Raw genomic sequence first — 17218 nt, forward strand, 5'->3', positions numbered from 1 at the left:
CAAAATGCATTTTCCTTGTTCTCTCTCCTCTCCTTCCTGTCTCAGAGGAAGATCTGTTCCTGCTACGCTCTGGGCAGCCTCCTCCCCAGTGGCCCTGTGGGCCCTTGGTCATTGAAGTCTACGTTATGCCCTATCTTTTACCCTCAGTCACTCTCTCTGTTAACTTTCTCCCTGTGCTCTATCATCCTCCCTCATCTATAAATCAATTCTCCTCCTTTGACCTTTGCTTGTATTCATTCATTCAATTAAAACAAGCTCGTATTGCACAGTGATATCCAATTTACCACTTGCTAAAAGTCTGAACCTTGGCAGCTGAATGTGATCAGAAAAAAAGCATGACTGCTATGATTTGTCTTACTTTAAATTCGTGGTCATTAATCTTGAGGTACTGTACAATCCGCTACCTTTCTCAAGTTCAATCACATTCTTTCTCTCCCAGATGACCACTTTTTACTTCTCTTCTCTCCTGAAACTTCCCGTAACTCCTCATTCATTCTTTTCTCAGTTGACAACTTGGCTTCCTATTTCAGTGAAACATAGAAGCAATCAGATATGAACTTCCAGTCAGGCATGATAACTCACGCCTATAATCTCAGCACTTTGGGAAGCCAAGGCAGGAGGATTGCAGGTTAAGAGCTTGAGACTATCCTGGGCAACATAGTGTTGCCCAGGCTGTACTAAAATTTTTTTGAATCACCTAGACGTGTTGGCCAACAACTCTAGTCCCAGCTACTTGGGAGGCTGCGATGCAAGGATCACTTAAACCTGGGAAGCTGAGGCCGCAGTGAGCCGTCATCGTGCCACGGCACTCCGGCCCAGGAGACAGATCAAGACCTTGTCTTGAAAGAATAAGAAAGAAAAGAAGGGAGAGGAAGAGAAGAGGAGAGGAGAGGAAAGGGAAGGAAAGAAGGAAGAGGGGGAGGGAAGGAGAGAGGAAGGAAGGAAGGAGGGAGGGAGGGAGGGAGGGAGGGAAAGAAAAAACAAAAGTGAAAATGGACTATGGAGAAGAAGAAACCAAAGGAGCTGCTATGTCCACCAGCCTCTCTGCTTGTCCTGGCCTCAGCCCTGCTGGGCTCTGGTACTGACCCGTCTCTGATCACCATGCTCCCCCACCAGCCTCTGCAGAACTAGTCTGACCCTGCTGATGTTCCCATGAGACAGTGACCTGGGTGCACCCTGCACCCTTCCAGGGTAATACAGCAGACCAAGAGCTCCCCAACCCTCCCCTGCCTGGAAGTCTGGCACTGCCCCAGCTGGGTTGCCAATTGATAACACCACACTTTCACTCTCCCAATGTGGGGTTCCAGGACCAGGCTGGGGCAGCAGAAAGTCCCCTTCTCTATATTGCCACCAGCTCAGGAGCCAGCTTACATGATACATTTGCTAATTGGCTAGGCCCGCTGGGCAGGGATTTTCTGTGCCAAGGAGGTGAATCTTGGGATATTTAGACAGAGGGGTGGAAGAAGCCTTCCAGGGCACACATGAGACATGGCAGGGCTAGGCTGTCAGTTTTATTTTGTTTTGGAGACAAGGTCTTGCTCTGTCACCCAGGCAGGAGTACAGTGGCGTCATTATAGCTCACTGCAGCCTTGACCTGCTGGGCTCTCCAGCAATCCTCCTGCCTCAGCTCCTTGAGTAGCTGGGACTGCAGGTACACACCACCACACCCAGTTCATTTGTTTTTATTTTTTGCAGGCACAAGATCTTACGATTATGCCCAGACTGATCTTAAACTCTTGACCCCAAGTGACTCTCCTGACTTGGCCTCCAAAAGCACTGAAATTACAGGAGTGAGCCACTGTGCTGGACCTAATCTGTCAGTTTTGAAGCTTTAGATGTGAACTCAGAGGGACTTCATTTCAGAGGCATCTGCCATGTGGCCCAGTGTTGAGATTCACTTGGGGTGGTTGGAAAATATTAAAGATATATTAGGGAAAGTTAATAGATTATATTCTCAAACCTTTTGGAAGGCCAAAAGGTTTTACTGGGGCGGGTCAAAGGTGGCCTGCTGGTCCACTATGTTAAGTTAGGGAGAGAGAGAGACAATCAAAGGCCTTACCCCACACCCATTTGTCTCCACTCAGCTGTTCACTTAAGTTAATTTTGTGCTGGTTGGCTCACTCCTGGGAAGATCAAAGGGGAATTTCCTGCTAATAGCATTTACTCTGGGTCCCCAAACCTAAAGCTTTTATCAGTCGTATAACCACTCTTTAATCATGTTAATTATCCACAAGAGTGTTAACTTAGAACCTCTATTTAAAAATCTTGGGAATAAATCTGTGACAGACAGAGGGTCTGGGTCGATTGGTTGCATTTCACCCTCTGAAAGCAGCCAACATCTAACCCTGGTTGAAACACCGTAATGGTGTGAGAGTGCATTCATTCATCTGTCGTTGAGTCAGGGTCTGCAGGTCAGACTTCCGCAGGCTGTAGACACACATCTCAGCCCAGCAGGGACCATCCTGGGGAAATGACTGGTACGGTCAGGAGCTGGCTGAAGACCCATCATTCCACACCATCCAGCAGCCCTGGTGCCACCATCACAGGGCTCCCACTCTCATCTCTGCAGCCTCAGCTCCCCCAGTGTTAAGGAGCAGAGCTGGTCTGCCCTGACAGCTGCCAAGGCACAGCAAACCTATCTTGTTCCCTCTGGTTGCACAACGGGGATAAATGACCCAGGATGAAGAAACCACTGGCGTCCAGGAACTTGTCTTAGACCCTTTTGTCGGGGAAATGACCTGCAGGGACTTTCCCCAGGGACCACATCCAGCTTTTCTTCCCTCCCATGAGCCCAGCAGGGATGGCTCAGTATAAATAGCAGCCACCTCTCTCTGGCAGGCAGGGACCAGCATCTCGGCTCCAGCACAGATCAGGTGAGGAAAATGCCAAGGGGTAATATTTTTTTAACTTTATGTTTTCTCTTTCCCAAAAAGATTATCATTTCCTAAAAAAAAAAAAAAAACAGTCATCCTAGGGCCTACAGCCAGACCATTCTGAAGGTGTCTTAGCTCCTCTGATCTAGGGAGGTAAGCAGGATAAGGCCTGGTAGTACTTGGATGAGAGACCACCTGGGAATAGCAGGGGCTAAAGGCTTTAAGAATGAAAAATAGTGATCCCGCTTTGTGTTTGTCCTGTGTGAGTTCTGTGCTGGGCAGAGGGAACCCATGGTACATGGGTTGCGGGGAATTACAGGCTACGAGGGAGTCTGGTCATAACTCTTGCCTTCCTCTATCAATGCCACATTGACATCCTCTTACACTGATGGGTTCAGAAACGAGGGCTTCTGGCACTCAGTGAGGTCCTGCTACACTTAGTCCTAGATGAGTCACTAAGATTTTAATAAGAGCCAGTAGGAAGGTGTGCTGGTCTTGTAGGTGACTGCCTGACCTCTCCTTTCGTTTCAGCACCATGAAGCTTCTCACGGGCCTGGTTTTCTGCTCTTTGGTTCTGGGTGTCCACAGCTGGTTTTCATTCATTGGCGAGGCTGTTGGTGGTAAGTTTTCAGAAGGTTTGCAGGATTTCTGAAGAGAAACACTACCCTGGACCTGATAAAATGGGGGGAATGATGCTTTTGGAAGGCTGCTTTTGAACTGGAGAGTGGCTAGTGTCTGCGTTGCTAAGGCCTGCCATGAACTAGGTTTCGCTGGATTGCCCATCTCGGTCCTTCGGAGCTGCTGGAAATATCTCCTTTCCCCGTAGTGCAGGCTTTCAGGGTGTGTTCAGTTGATCCATCATGCTACAGAAGCTGCTGCAAGGTTTATCAAAATCACATCTCCTGTGCCATAAGGGATGGGGAATCCAGTAACAACGCACATGGGTACTCTCGTGCTTTCTTAAGGTTTCAGCTGCTGCCTTGGGTTGTGCTGCCCAATGTGCAGAAAGTGCCAGGTGTCTGGGGAGCTGCTAAACAGATTAGAGGGTTGAGGATTATTGTCAGTCACTCAGACAAAAAACAGTCATCCTTCCCAGGAACAGCTGAGCTGTTTGTTTTGAGTATAAGATGCAAAATAAGGTCTGCAATGGGCGTAAAACAGCCCTCAGCACAATGGCATGAGAGTTTCACTGAGGCTGTTGACACTTCTGTCTTCTTTCTCCTTCCTCCTTCAAGTTCCTAGTGGGATAATGTCCAAGGTCCTTTAGCTTTGCTCTGCCAGGGGCTCCCTTCCTGGTTCGTTGTTTCCTTTCCTTCCCCAGCCTTCTTGACAGGAGATGGGAACTGACGTGCAGCAAGCTCCCACAGGGACCAGAGCATTTTCACTTAATTTCAGAATGACTCTGTGAGGCAGGCACCTTCCCCTCTTTGAAGGTGAGAAAGCTGAGGCTTAGAGCAGCTGAGGCTGATGCCCAGGGACTTACTGCCAGTTAGCAGGCGGCAGAGCAAGGGTTTGAGCCCGGCTGTGCCTGAGGCCAGAGCTCTTGCCAGGTAGATGCATCACTGATCACGTCCCAGAGTTTGATGGTCATGAATCTCAGCCACTCCTTGGAGGCACCTGAACTACTCATGCCTGCAAGTCCCCAAGAGAGTCTGCAGAAACTGTCCTGGGATGTGACCTGTGCATTGGAACTTTCAGTTTCTCTCTGGGTGATTAGAAAGTGCAGCTGAGGCTCACACCTGTAATTCCAGCACTTTGGGAGGCCAAGGTGGGTGAATCACTTGAGGTCATGAGTTCCTGAGCAGCCTGACCAACATGGTGAAACTCTGTCTCTACTAAAACTATGAAAATTTAGCCAGGCATGGTGGCAGGCATCTGTAATCCCAGCTATTCAGGAGGCTGTGGTAGGAGAATCACTTGAACCCGGAAAGCAGAGGTTGCAGTGAGCTGAGGTCGTGCCAGTGTGCTCCAGCATGGGTGACAGAGCGAGAATCTGTCTAAAAAAAATAAAAAATAAAAAAGAAGTGCAGCCAAGGCTGAGCATCACTGCTCTACTGCTTCTTCAAGCTACCGACAGCATCGGTGCACCCTACTGAGAGAGGGTTTAGGGACTTTTATGCTCCTAACACTCACTGGAACTCAGGTCACAATACCATGTGTTCCATTTGCAAGGACATATATGTTAGTAGTCAGGGCAGAAGTGCTCTGTGTCTGCCACCTTTCTCAGCATCAGTCTTTTATGTCACCACCTCATTCATGTGCACTCCTGGATCTTGTCATAAGCAGCTTCGTCAGGGGACCTGGAGAAGCCAACTAGGATAAAGGAATGTGCTTCTCAACCCATGGTGTCCAGGGCTGCTATGATCACAGGCTGAAAGCTTCAAGTCAGTGGAAGATTGGTCCTTCTTTCATTCCTCTCTAAGGGGTTGGCAGAGTCTTTATGTTCTCCTGATGTCCCTTCTGCCTTTCCTTTCCTTTCCTTTCCTTTCCTTCCCAGGGGCTCGGGACATGTGGAGAGCCTACTCTGACATGAGGGAAGCCAATTACATCGGCGCAGACAAATACTTCCACGCTCGGGGGAACTATGATGCTGCCCAAAGGGGACCCGGGGGTGCCTGGGCTGCAAAAGTGATCAGGTAATTGAGCTTCTGGGATACCAGGGCTGGGTGAGCAAAGCTTGCCTGCCTTGAACTGTCAGGAGGGAGACAAGCTCCTTGTAGAGAAGTTAGAGGTTGCGGCCCCTCCTGCTCTTGCCCTCTCTCTGCCTCTGTGCTCAGTGCAAGGGTCTGAGTGGATGGTGGGAGTGGGTGATTCCTCACCCTCTGTCTCTGGGTGCTGTTCATCCAGCCTAGTGGTGCCCAGCCTGGCTGAGTGGGGCCGTGCCCAAGCAGGGTCAGTGTTTTTGCCCCTCCTTCCTTGGCCTTTCTGAGCTCCTCCCAGAGCCCTCCCTTGCAGTGGGGAAAGTGGGAGGGTGAGCTGTCGCTCACCGGCCTGGTGATTAATTTCCTTCTTGTGTGCCTGGACTACAGCGATGCCAGAGAAGGTATTCAGGAATTATTTGGCCATGGTGCGGAGGACTCGCTGGCTGACCAGGCTGCCAACGAATGGGGCCGGAGTGGCAAAGACCCCAATCACTTCCGACCTGACGGCCTGCCAGAGAAATACTGAGCTTCCTCTTCACTCTGCCCTCAGGAGACCTGGCTGTGAGCCCCTGGGCAGGGATACAAAGTGAGGAGAGGGGACACAATAAATGTCTAATAAATACTTAAGAGGTAGAATTTTTGGAAACTGCCTTATTCTTTGGGGTATAGACTGCCTGTTTGGTATAAAGGTGTGACCTGTGCACATCTGGGCAAAGGTGGAGACTGGGTGTGTGGGAGGCAACTCCTGGGCACACAGGGCATCTTGGGCATGCCTGAGGCAAGGGCATAAGGAGTTCAGTGGCCACCCCTACAGGATCCCAGGGGTTTCAGCAGCCTCCCATCCCTTACCCTATGTAAGCAGCTGCCCAGTGAGTTCGCAGGACCCCAGCCACATTCCCAGTGAGTTCAACTGCACCTCTGGCACGTTTTGCTGGCACCTCAATGGGGAGCTCGTTGCTTGTCAGCTTTGGCTTGTGGCACCCAGCCAAAGCGTCCTGCCACCCAGTGGCTACAGCCACACACTCTCCAGCAAGATTTAAATCTCAGCCTTGTGCGGAGCCCTTTCCCAAAATTATTTCTGTGCTCTTTATCCCTTAGTAGCTAATCTCATGTTAGTCGTTCGTGACTCTCTATGTTAAACTCTTCCTTTTATATCTGTGTCTACATCAATCGTCTCACACCGCTCACCCCCCCCCCTCACCCTGGTCATGCAGAGGCCTCGCCAGGCATTTTATTGCTATTCCCAGGCCTCTGGGTGCCCCGATGTCTTCACTGTCCAGTCAATTGTGTCCTGTCCTCTTCTCAACCTCCGGGCCTTGTCCTCAATGTCCTTTCCCTGAGGCTTTGGAAAGCCCCATCCCTGAAGTCCTGGCAGCTAATACATTAGTCTTACCAGCACTAGCCCCTATTCCTAATCCTATTTAAAATTTTTATTTTCTTATTTTATTAATTATTTTTTATGGACATCACCCTGCTTCTATCTGACAGTTTTTAAAGCTCCTTTTTATTCTCCCTAAAGAATGGCTCTCCCATCAGTTTCCCTCATTTTTCTTTCCACTGACTTAGAATTCATGTCCAGACAGAAATTCCACTTCCTTGAAGAGCCTTCTCAGTAGCCACGAACCACACTCCAGGGCAGTTTGTGGCTCCCAAGCACTTTGTTCACGCCTGCTGGTTCATCTTTGCCCACTCCTCTCAGAACTGGTTCTGTTGTCAGTTCCCCTGCCGGACTGGAAACCCCTCTAACTAGCATTTGACCAGTTCATAAAAACACTTTCATTTCTATTGTCCCGTATAACTCTTCACAAGATAACATTCGTCTCACTCATTGTCGTCTGACAGCGTTTATTGTTCTAAAGAGGAAGGGACTGCTGCAGGTAGACATGACACAATAAGAGCCTCAATCCAGGCACACACTGGTGGTAGTGCAAACTCTGCTGGGGTATGGAAGGCCAGTGAATAGTAACCAGAATCGCTGCCATCTTTTAAATTGCAATTGCAAGACTGTGTCCTTTACTTTACACGCTTTATCTGATTGACACTCCAGAGAAGCCTTCGATGTTCTCAGTTGGATAAACAGGTTTAGAGATACATACTCAGGACCTTCTCCAAAGTCACACATGTAACAGGTACAGAGCCAGGACCACAGGCTGGGTTTGTCTGACTCCAGAACCCGGGATACATGGAACAAGGTCAAGAGGTTCAGCAGTGGAGACTCCTTCTCTTCTTCAGGAAGATAGAGAATGTGGTAGGACCAGTGAATTCCATAAGCATGGGTCCCGGTCACACTTCATTTTTTTTGTAAAATTCGTTCCTTGATCAGAAGTAATGCCTTTGAGTCTCTTACTATTGAATAAGTGTGGATGTGCCCCTCTCCCTAGTACCCCAGAGTGTAGTTGGAGGCTTGCCTAGCGACTAGAGGTTGAGGATCCTTCAGTAGTTGCTATACCAAGCCGTAAGCCATGCTGCATCTGCGGGTAGGGTCAGGCAGCTCTGCTGAACAGATGTGGGGGACATCAGAGCGGAGGGAGAAGGAAGCAGGTCACGTGGGGAGAGAGAAGACTCAGCCTGCAATGATGACTGGGTATGTTCTGTTTCTTACCTACTGCACCCTCAACTTGGATAACAGACTAAGTCTAGGTGATAAGGCCCCAAAGCAGGCTCTCCCACTGCATCCCCTTCCCACCTCCACCACCTTTCCACAATTCTTAGCATGGGTTCTCCTGAAAAGAAAGCAGAAACGAAGTCTTGCATGCAGGTATTTTATTCAGTGAATGAACCTGGGGAGCAGGAGTGAGACAGTGGATAAAACAGCGAGGAGCAAGGCCAATACAGGGACATGTTATAGAGCTGGCCATTCATAAGGGTCACATAACTGATGCCACCGAGACTTTCAGAGGAACATCGTAAAAAGTGTCTCAGTGCTCTCCATCAGGAGTCCAAAAAGAAAGGTACCTAGCAACTGGCTTCCATCTCCCTTTGGTCAAGGGTGGCCCCACCATTGCTAACTTTTCTGCATTTCTTGTCTAGGCACATGTGAGTGTCCAGCGGATCTACCTGGATTAGGAAACAGAAGGTCCACGGAGCAGACCCAAAGCAAGGTGCTGCCAGGTTGTACCTACATGAAATGAATCAAAGCCTGTGGTGGAACTCATCACTGTAGCAGTGGCTGGAGAAAGAAGAGGGGGCCAGAAGGTCTGAAGTAGTTGATAGGCCGCAAAGCTTTGCTTTTTGAAAGTTAATTCTGAGGCCGGGCGCGGTGGCTCCAGCCTGTAATCCCAGCACTTTGGGAGGCCGAGGCGGGTGGATCACGAGGTCGAGAGATTGAGACCATCCTGGTCAACATGGTGAAACCCCGTCTCTACTAAAAATACAAAAAACTAGCTGGGCGTGGTGGCGCGTGCCTGTAATCCCAGCTACTCAGGAGGCTGAGGCAGGAGAATTGCCTGAACCCAGGAGGCGGAGGTTGCAGTGAGCCGAGATCGCGCCATTGCACTCCAGCCTGGGTAACAAGAGCGAAACTCCGTCTCAAAAAAGAAAAAAAAAAAAAAAAAAAAAAAAAAAAAGAAAGTTAAGTCTGGACACAGCAAGTTCACTTGGGAACAAAGGAATAGATTGGATCTTAGACTGAGAATAAAAGAGACAAGAAGAAACTATACTGGGTAGGGCAGCCAAGATGGGGAGAGGGACAGGGTGGCTGGGCGAGACAGAGAAATGTAAACCACATGGACTAAGGGAACCCACCATAACCCTTGTAGTCCCACACAGACGCCACTCCCAGAGGGATCATGATCTGCAGCCCGGTGCTCCATAAGACGGTGAAGGAATTCAGGGATGCTATGTGGTGGTAATAGGTTTAGGGACATGGTGTCATTCCTAGCAACAAGATTGTAACACACTACATCATCTTTTGCTTAAAATAACTTGTTTTTGTTCTCTTACAACAAAGGTACTTTGTTAGAGGTTGGGGTAAAATGAGGGTAATATGATGGCCTTTATGGTTAAGGGATACAAGGAATATATGAATCTTATGCCCAATCAAACCCACAAGGTCCCCGGGGGGATAAGTTCTGACAACAATGACCAGTACTCGATTGTTGGTTGGTGTTTCATCCCAAACTTCAAAACAGAACTCTGGTAAGTTGGGCTGCACTGCATGGTCTGGGCTAGATGTGTAAGAGGCCTTCCAGAGTCAGTCTCCAGCCCTTCAGATCAGGAAGGCCATTCCAGTCAGCACCCCCACGCCCTCAGCACTGGAGGAAGTGAACCACAGAGCATGAGCTTGGATTTGACCACTCAAAAAAAGCCTTGTAGGCTTTTCCCAAAATTAGAAAAGGACGAACAGTGACCTGCTCTCCTTCACTTCCTTTAGTTAGGGTAGGCTAACTTGCTTTAAAAAAGATACTCCAGGCCGGGCACGGTGGCTCAAGCCTGTAATCCCAGCACTTTGGGAGGCCGAGGCGGGTGGATCACGAGGTTGAGAGATCGAGACCAACCTGGTCAACATGGTGAAACCCCGTCTCTACTAAAAATACAAAAAATTAGCTGGGCATGGTGGTGCGTGCCTATAATCCCAGCTACTCAGGAGGCTGAGGCAGGAGAATTGCCTGAACCCAGGAGGCGGAGGTTGCAGTGAGCCGAGATCGCGCCATTGCACTCCAGCCTGGGTAACAAGAGCGAAACTCCGTCTCAAAAAAAAAAAAAAAAAAGATACTCCAAAAAACAGAATGTTAAAAAAAATCCAAATTTATGTCTCACTTAACAGTTTGTGATGAGTATTTCAGCTGCCGGGGACTTCAGCGTCATACTGTCTTTCAGGTTCCTTCCAAGTTGTTAGGTCTAACACACTTCAGACTGAGCCTTGCTACTCAAAGTGTGACCCATGGACCAGAGGCATCAGGATCACCTGGGATCTTGTCAGAAATGCGAAATCTTGGGCTCTACCCTAGATCTACTGTGGCAGTCAGGAGCACCTACCTAATTTGTAGGAACCACAGCAAAATAAAAATATGGGGACTTGTTGAGAGCCAGACAGGAAAAAAAAATGTGGGGAACTTTGTCCACCAATTATTAAGAATTTCAAAACAGTGAAAGCAGAACATTAAACCAAGTGTGGGGCCTGCATAAGCTCGGGGTTCTGACAATTACATGAGCCTCACATCCATGTGAGGGGGACAGAATCCTGGCGAAATCGTGTGTTGCTATTCACTCGGGGTGGCGGCAAAATATTACGGAAAATATTTAGGGAAAGTTATAAATTACAGTCTCAAACCTTTTGGGAGGCCAAAAGGTTTTACTGGGGCAGACCAAAGGCAGCTGGCCAGTCCATTAAGTTAGAAAGAGATGGAGACCCATCAACGGGCTTACCCCACACCCATTCATTTCCACTCACTTTAACTTTGTGCTGGATGGGGAATATCAAAGGGGAATTACCTGTTAATAACATTTACTCTGGACCAGGCGTCCCCAAACTTTTTTTTTTTTTTTTTGTGAGACGGAGTTTCGCTCTTGTTGCCCGGCGTCCCCAAACTTTTTACACAGGGGGCCAGTTCACTGTCCCTCAGACCGTTGGAGGGCCGCCACATACTGTGCTCCTCTCACTGACCACCAATGAAAGAGGTGCCCCTTCCTGAAGTGCGGCGGAGGGCCGGATAAATGGCCTCAGGGGGCCGCATGCGGCCCGCGGGCTGTAGTTTGGGGACGCCTGCTCTGGACCCTGGAACCTAAAGCTTTTGTCAGTCGTATAACCACTCATCCACGTTAATTATCCACGAGTGTGTTAACTTAGAACATCTGTTGTAAAATCTTGGGGGAATAATTTGTGGACAGACAGAGGGTCTGGGTTGATTGGTTGCATTTTGCCCTCTGAAAGCAGCCAATGGCCATCCCGAGCCCACTTGAAACACTGTAATGGTGTGAGAGTGCATTCATTCATCCGTCTTTCAGTCAGGGTCTGCAGGTCAGACTTCCACAGATGGTGAGCAACGTCTCAGGTGGTGACTCATCACCGTGAAGAAGGAAAGAAGAAACATCCCACCTCCCGAGACCAGAAAGTAAAGAGGGCCATGCAGTCAGGTCAGGTAAAGTAGAAGTAAGTCATTGGTACCCACCGGGAATTGCCAAGCTCAGGGAGGCATTGTTTCAGGTTAGGGCTTCAGCATGGGACAGCAGTCATCAGTGCAACAGAAACAGTATCAAGCTCCACTAAGAAACATAATTCAAACTGCTGTTTCCCAAGGCCCATGGGCACGCTGGACGTAAAGCTCTGGGAACACGGGAGGAATTATGCACAAAGGCATCTAATAAATAGGAAAAGGGACAAAGGAAAATTGTAAGCAAGCGGCATTACAAAAGAAACTCTTAGCCTGCCCAGTAATTGATAATTGGCAAGAAAATCAGGTGTATGTAAATAAAAAGATAAGAAAAAGGCATTTCAAGCTAAAGACACGCAGCCAAGTGAAACGGAAAAAAAGGGAGAAAAGGCTCCGCTGCAGGGAAGCTCCGCCCAGGCTGGCAGCCGCCGCCCGGGCGGGAGGAGGGAGCAGAGCAAGCCGAAAGCGCAAACAGCGAGCAGCTCGGCGGGGTCGCACGGGTGTCCCACAGTGAAATTTCAGGTGTTCTTTGTATATGAGCAACATCCCAAACTGTAATTCTCTGCTAAGATTTAAGTAAAATTTAAGGATTTGTAAAACCTTTTGCTAACATTAGCCACTGTTGTTATTCCAACCTTATTCTTAACGTTGCTCTTTTAAAATTCAAATTAAGTAAAGCAGTAATCTCTGAAGGGAGAGAAATTACAGCAAGCCCATGAATTAATTAGTAGAAGCAATTAAAAGCCAGCCCTATAGCCTTGCTCCTCACTGGAAAAGAATTTCCTGATTGATAAGTTGCAAAACCTGTTTTCTATCTTAAAAGCAGCACTATTAGCACAAGCCTTATTTACCCTTAATTTTGTAAATTTAGATGATAAATTTCAATCAGCTATTTAAAAAAGGCCCACAAATAAGTTAACGAGCAATTAAAAACTAAGCATGTAAAACCACACATTATCCTTTAAAGGAAAACTTTAAGCCAAGTTAAATAATAATTATTGAATTAAGAAGTAAAAATGTGCCGGGAGCGGTGGCTCAAGCCTGTAATCCCAGCACTTTGGGAGGCTGAGGCGGGTGGATCACGAGGTCAAGAGATCGAGACAATCCTGGTCAACATGGTGAAACCCCGTCTCTACTAAAAATACAAAAAATTAGCTGGGCATGGTGGTGTGTGCCTGTAATCCCAGCTACTCAGGAGGCTGAGGCAGGAGAATTGCCTGAACCCAGGAGGCGGAGGTTGCGGTGAGCCGAGATCGCGCCATTGCACTCCAGCCTGGGCAACAAGAGCGAAACTCCGTCTCAAAAAAAAAAAAAAAAAAAAAAAAAAAAAAAAAAAAAAAAAAAAGAAGTAAAAATGTTGTACCCATTTCTCAAAAGGTAAAAGAAATTTGTATGTGTGGTGAAAACATATGCACGAAAGATGGATTAGAGATAGTCTTTGCTCAACTAGTAAATCATTGTTTTCAGAACAGTTTGCTAAAGTCCATAAACTTGGTCAGCCTGAAAACTCAATGGCAAGGTTTAAGCCAGGCGTCCCCAAACTTTTTACACGGGGGGCCAGTTCACTGTCCCTCAGGCCGTTGGAGGTCCGCCACATACTGTGCTCCTCTCACTGACCACCAATGAAAGAGGTGCCCCTTCCTGAAGTGCAGTGGAGAGCCGGATAAATGGCCTCAGGGGGCCGCATGCGGCCCGCCGGCCGTAGTTTGGTGAAGCCTGGTTAAGCTATTCTGCCTGTAACTTTTAAGCACATGGTTAAAGTATATTCTTTGAGTCTTTGCTTCTAGAGATATTTTCAAATTTCCTTTTAAACTTCATGTTACCAATTTCAGCTTGCCATTTGAATGATTACTGCAGTCAATTGTTAAGTTAATCTTAGTATCATCAAGCTTCCTTTAAGGAAAAAACAATTTAAAGTAGTATTGCCCTTCTCTGTAACTAATGCTTTAACACTGTTTGCTGAATAGATCAAGTAAACAAAGAAAAACTAAAGTCTGGTAAAAACCACATAATTCAATCACCCAATCTAAGTTTACCAGCAGTTAAAGAGCTGAAATTAAAGCTGTGATACTAGCATTAAAAACTTTCTGCCAGGCGCGGTGGCTCAAGCCTGTAATCCCAGCACTTTTGGAGGCTGAGGCGGGTGGATCACGAGGTCAAGAGATTGAGGCCATCCTTGGTCAACATGGTGAAACCCCGTCTCTACTAAAAGTACAAAAAATTAGCTGGGCATGGGTGGCGCCTGCCTGTAATCCCAGCTACTCAGGAGGCTGAGGCAGGAGAATTGCCTGAACCCAGGAGGCGGAGGTTGCGGTGAGCCGAGATCGCGCCATTGCACTCCAGCCTGGGTAACAAGAGCGAAACTCTGTCTCAAAAAAAAAAAATTTTTTTTCTCTGCTCAGCTTATAAATATAGTAAGTAACTTGGCTTACTCAGTTTATCTACTACAAAATCTTAGAGCAGCTTTAAGTCTAATTCTGAGCCCACAGCTCACTGCCTGGCCTATTAGTTTATGGCAATGGGCAAGCAGACTTACAAGTGGTAACGTCACTGCTTAACCAACACAGCCAGAAACAGAAAAATCAAAAAGAGAAATAGAAAGAATCAGTAAGAGAGAGAGAAAAAGAAAGCGGTAAGGAAGGTTGTAAAACAAAGTCAAAAGATGTTAAGGCATGTCCAAGTTGTCGTGAAAGTTGTGAAAAATGTTATAGAAGGGAATTTATGCAAGTAGGTTGTATACATTTTGTTTTCAAGGTCTAAGCAAGTTTTGAAACATTAATTGTAAAAGGAATTCTATGTGTAAACATATTGGTTAAAAGTTAAAGAAATATCCAGTTTTTCTGTAAACTGGCAACGTTTTTCTTAAAGCACTAACCTATTCTTTTACAAAAATTATAAAAAGTCTCTTAGCACAGGCAAAACTACTAGAATTTCCAGCATACCAGCACCAGCCAAAAGACTGCATGCTCGTTAAAGGATGTAAAGAAGAAAAAACCCAAGCCAGCCTGAGAGAAACCCTGCGGGACGATGCAGCTTTCTTAAAACACATAAGCCCCAAACTTCACCTGAGGAATGCTGAAGAGGAGGACGAAAAAAGCTAAGTGAATCCTGCTTAGGATTTGGTTTTTATTCTTTCACTTTGCTTGCAACCTGTGCTTGCTACACTATATCAAGCTCATCTTCTAATCCACAATTGTTCTGCTTTGTAACTTAAACTAACACCCCCTTCACGGCTTCTAACAAGCCAACTGCTTAACTAAAAGGGATTAACATACCCCTAGTAAAGTTTCTCATTAATGTCATACAGTAAACTGAAATGCCAAGTAATACTACAGGTCAAATATAAAAGATTCATAGTTACACTTCTAGCTTTTATACTCTCAGCCAGAGTCATCCTGGCAACAGCCAGCGTTACAGTGGCATCTATTACTGAGTCAGTACAAACAGCTGCTTTTGTGGATAACCTGGTCAAAAATATGGAAAGGTGTGCAAGATCCTCTCCTGGTTAGACCCCCATTCCTGGAAGTCATTCTTTAACTGGAAACAACTGTTGCTAATTGTAGTCATAATTGTCTTCTGTTATTTATTAATCCTAGGATGCAAAGCCAGAATAAAAGCAATGACCGAATCACCTGACAGACCCATAGCTGAACCAATCACTGGCTGGCAGACAGCAAAGCCTGATAGTGTTGAAAACAAGGGGGGAAATGTTGCTGTTCACTCCCGGTGGAAGCAAAATATTATGGAAAATAGGGAAAGTTACATAGTCTCAAACCTTTTGGAAAGCTGAAAGGTTTTATTGCCGCAGGCCGAGGGCAGCCAGCTAGTCCATTAAGTTAGAAAGAGATAGAGACCCATCAAAAGGCTTATCCCACACCCATTCATCTCTACTCTGTTTACTCATGTTAACTTTGTGCTGGATGGCTCTCTGGGGAAGATCCAAGGGCAATTACCTGTTAATAGCATTTACTCTGGGCCCCTGAACCTAAAGCTTTTGTCAGTCGTATAACTACTCTTTTAACCATGTTAATTATTCACAAATGTGTTAACTTAGAACCTCTGTTGTAAAATCTTGAAGGAATAAATGTGTGGACAGACAGAGGGTCTGGGTTGATTGGTTGCATTTTGCCCTCTGAAAGCAGCCAATGGCCATCCCTAGCCCACTTGAAACACAGTAATGGTGTGTGAGTGCATTCATTCATCTGTCGTTGAGTCAGGGTCTGCAGGTCAGACTTCTGCAGATGATGAGCGACGTCTCACAGGTGGGCAACAGGTGAAAAGCCACGCTAGGGTTGAGCAGGAACATATGCAGATAGGGCAAAGTGCAGAACGTACGCAAGGAATGGAGGACCCAGGACGAGAGACAAACTGGCTCTGAAACTGAGAAAAAGTTTGGAAATGGATCACAGAGGGCCTTAAACGTCAAGCCCAAAGGCTTGGGCTGTACTCTGAAAACAGAGGGGAGCTGCTGATCGTTTCTGACTGGGAAGTAGCCTGACTGTGCCCCAAGAGGACAAAGATCCTGGCAGTGCATCTGCAATTGACTTCCCATAAGAGCAGGATAAACGTTCTTCCTCAGGGGCTGTGGTGCATCGATACATGAGGATGACTCTAAATCTAATCTCAGAACAGTGTGGGGATGGGCGGCAAGTTGAAGGAGGTGAAATTAGTCCATTAAGGCTAGGCACAGTAGCTCAAGCCTGTAATCCCAGCACTTTGGGAGGCCAAGGCGGGCAGATCACTTGAGGTCAGGAGTTTGAGACCAGCCTGGCCAACATGGTGAAACCCGTCTCTACTAAAAATACAAAAATTAGCCATGCATGGTGGCACACACCTGTAATCCCAGCTACTCAGGAGGCTGAGGCAGGAGAATTCCTTGAAACCAAGAAGTTGCAGTGAACTGAGATTGTCACTGCACTCCAGCCTGGGTAACAGAGTGAGACTCCAACTCAAAAATAAAATAAAAATAAATTCATCCCTTGATCTATAGATTTCAGGTTTGGGATAGGTTTAGGATAATACATTCATCCCTTGATCTATAGATTTCAGGTTTGGAATAGGATAGCAATTGGTTTGTTTTGTTTTGTGATGCAGTCTCACTCTGTCACCTAGGCTGGAGTGCAGTGGTGTGATCTCAGCTCACTGCAACCTCTGCCTCTCAGGTTCAAGCGATTCTCCTGCCTCAGCCTCCCAAGTAACTGGGACTACAGGCGTGCACCACCATGCCCAGCAAACTGGGTTTTGCTATTGTTGTTCGTTTTTTTTTTTTTTTTTTTTTGAGATGGAGTTTTGCTCTTGTTACCCAGGCTGGAGTGCAATGGCGTGATCTTGGCTCACCGCAACCTCCGCCTTCTGGGTTCAGGCAATTCTCCTGCCTCAGCCTCCTGAGTAGCTCGGATTACAGGCATGTGCCACCATGCCCAGCTACTTTTTTGTATTTTTAGTAGAGACGGGGTTTCACCATGTTGACCAGGATGGTCTCGATCTCTTGACCTCGTGATCCACCCGCCTCAGCCTCCTAAAGTGCTGGGATTACAGGCTTGAGCCACCGCGCCCGGCCTTTTTTTTTTTTTTTTTTTTTTTGACAGTCTCAATGTGTTGTTGTCCAGGC

The 17218-nt window shown here is 47.1% G+C and overlaps 1 protein-coding gene across 2 annotated transcripts; it reads left to right on the plus strand.

Moving 5' to 3' along the window:
• The first annotated feature begins 2780 nt into the window (after positions 1-2780).
• Positions 2781-6151, plus strand: LOC101046231 (serum amyloid A-1 protein). Of its 2 annotated transcripts, none has more exons than XM_003919889.4 (4): positions 2781-2873; positions 3405-3493; positions 5371-5509; positions 5903-6151. In XM_003919889.4, exons 2-4 carry the CDS (start codon positions 3409-3411, stop codon positions 6039-6041), a joined length of 363 nt encoding a protein of 120 aa, XP_003919938.2. In that variant the 5' UTR covers positions 2781-2873; positions 3405-3408; the 3' UTR covers positions 6042-6151. The 2 variants fall into 2 exon arrangements, with proteins under 2 accessions (XP_003919938.2, XP_074256394.1); XM_074400293.1 differs by having other exon boundaries at positions 2840-3026.
• Positions 6152-17218: the final 11067 nt, after the last annotated feature.

This window comes from Saimiri boliviensis, chromosome 6 (assembly GCF_048565385.1).
Source record: "Saimiri boliviensis isolate mSaiBol1 chromosome 6, mSaiBol1.pri, whole genome shotgun sequence".
In the NCBI taxonomy this organism is placed as follows: Eukaryota; Metazoa; Chordata; class Mammalia; order Primates; family Cebidae; genus Saimiri; species Saimiri boliviensis.

Bases quoted from the DNA above. Each gene is read 5' to 3' on its own strand.
- LOC101046231 (XM_003919889.4), top strand. From the start codon at position 3,409: ATGAAGCTTCTCACGGGCCTGGTTTTCTGCTCTTTGGTTCTGGGTGTC. The intron at 3,494-5,370 runs GTAAGTTTTCAG...TTTCCTTCCCAG, and splicing joins CATTGGCGAGGCTGTTGGTG to GGGCTCGGGACATGTGGAGA. The intron at 5,510-5,902 runs GTAATTGAGCTT...CCTGGACTACAG, and splicing joins TGGGCTGCAAAAGTGATCAG to CGATGCCAGAGAAGGTATTC.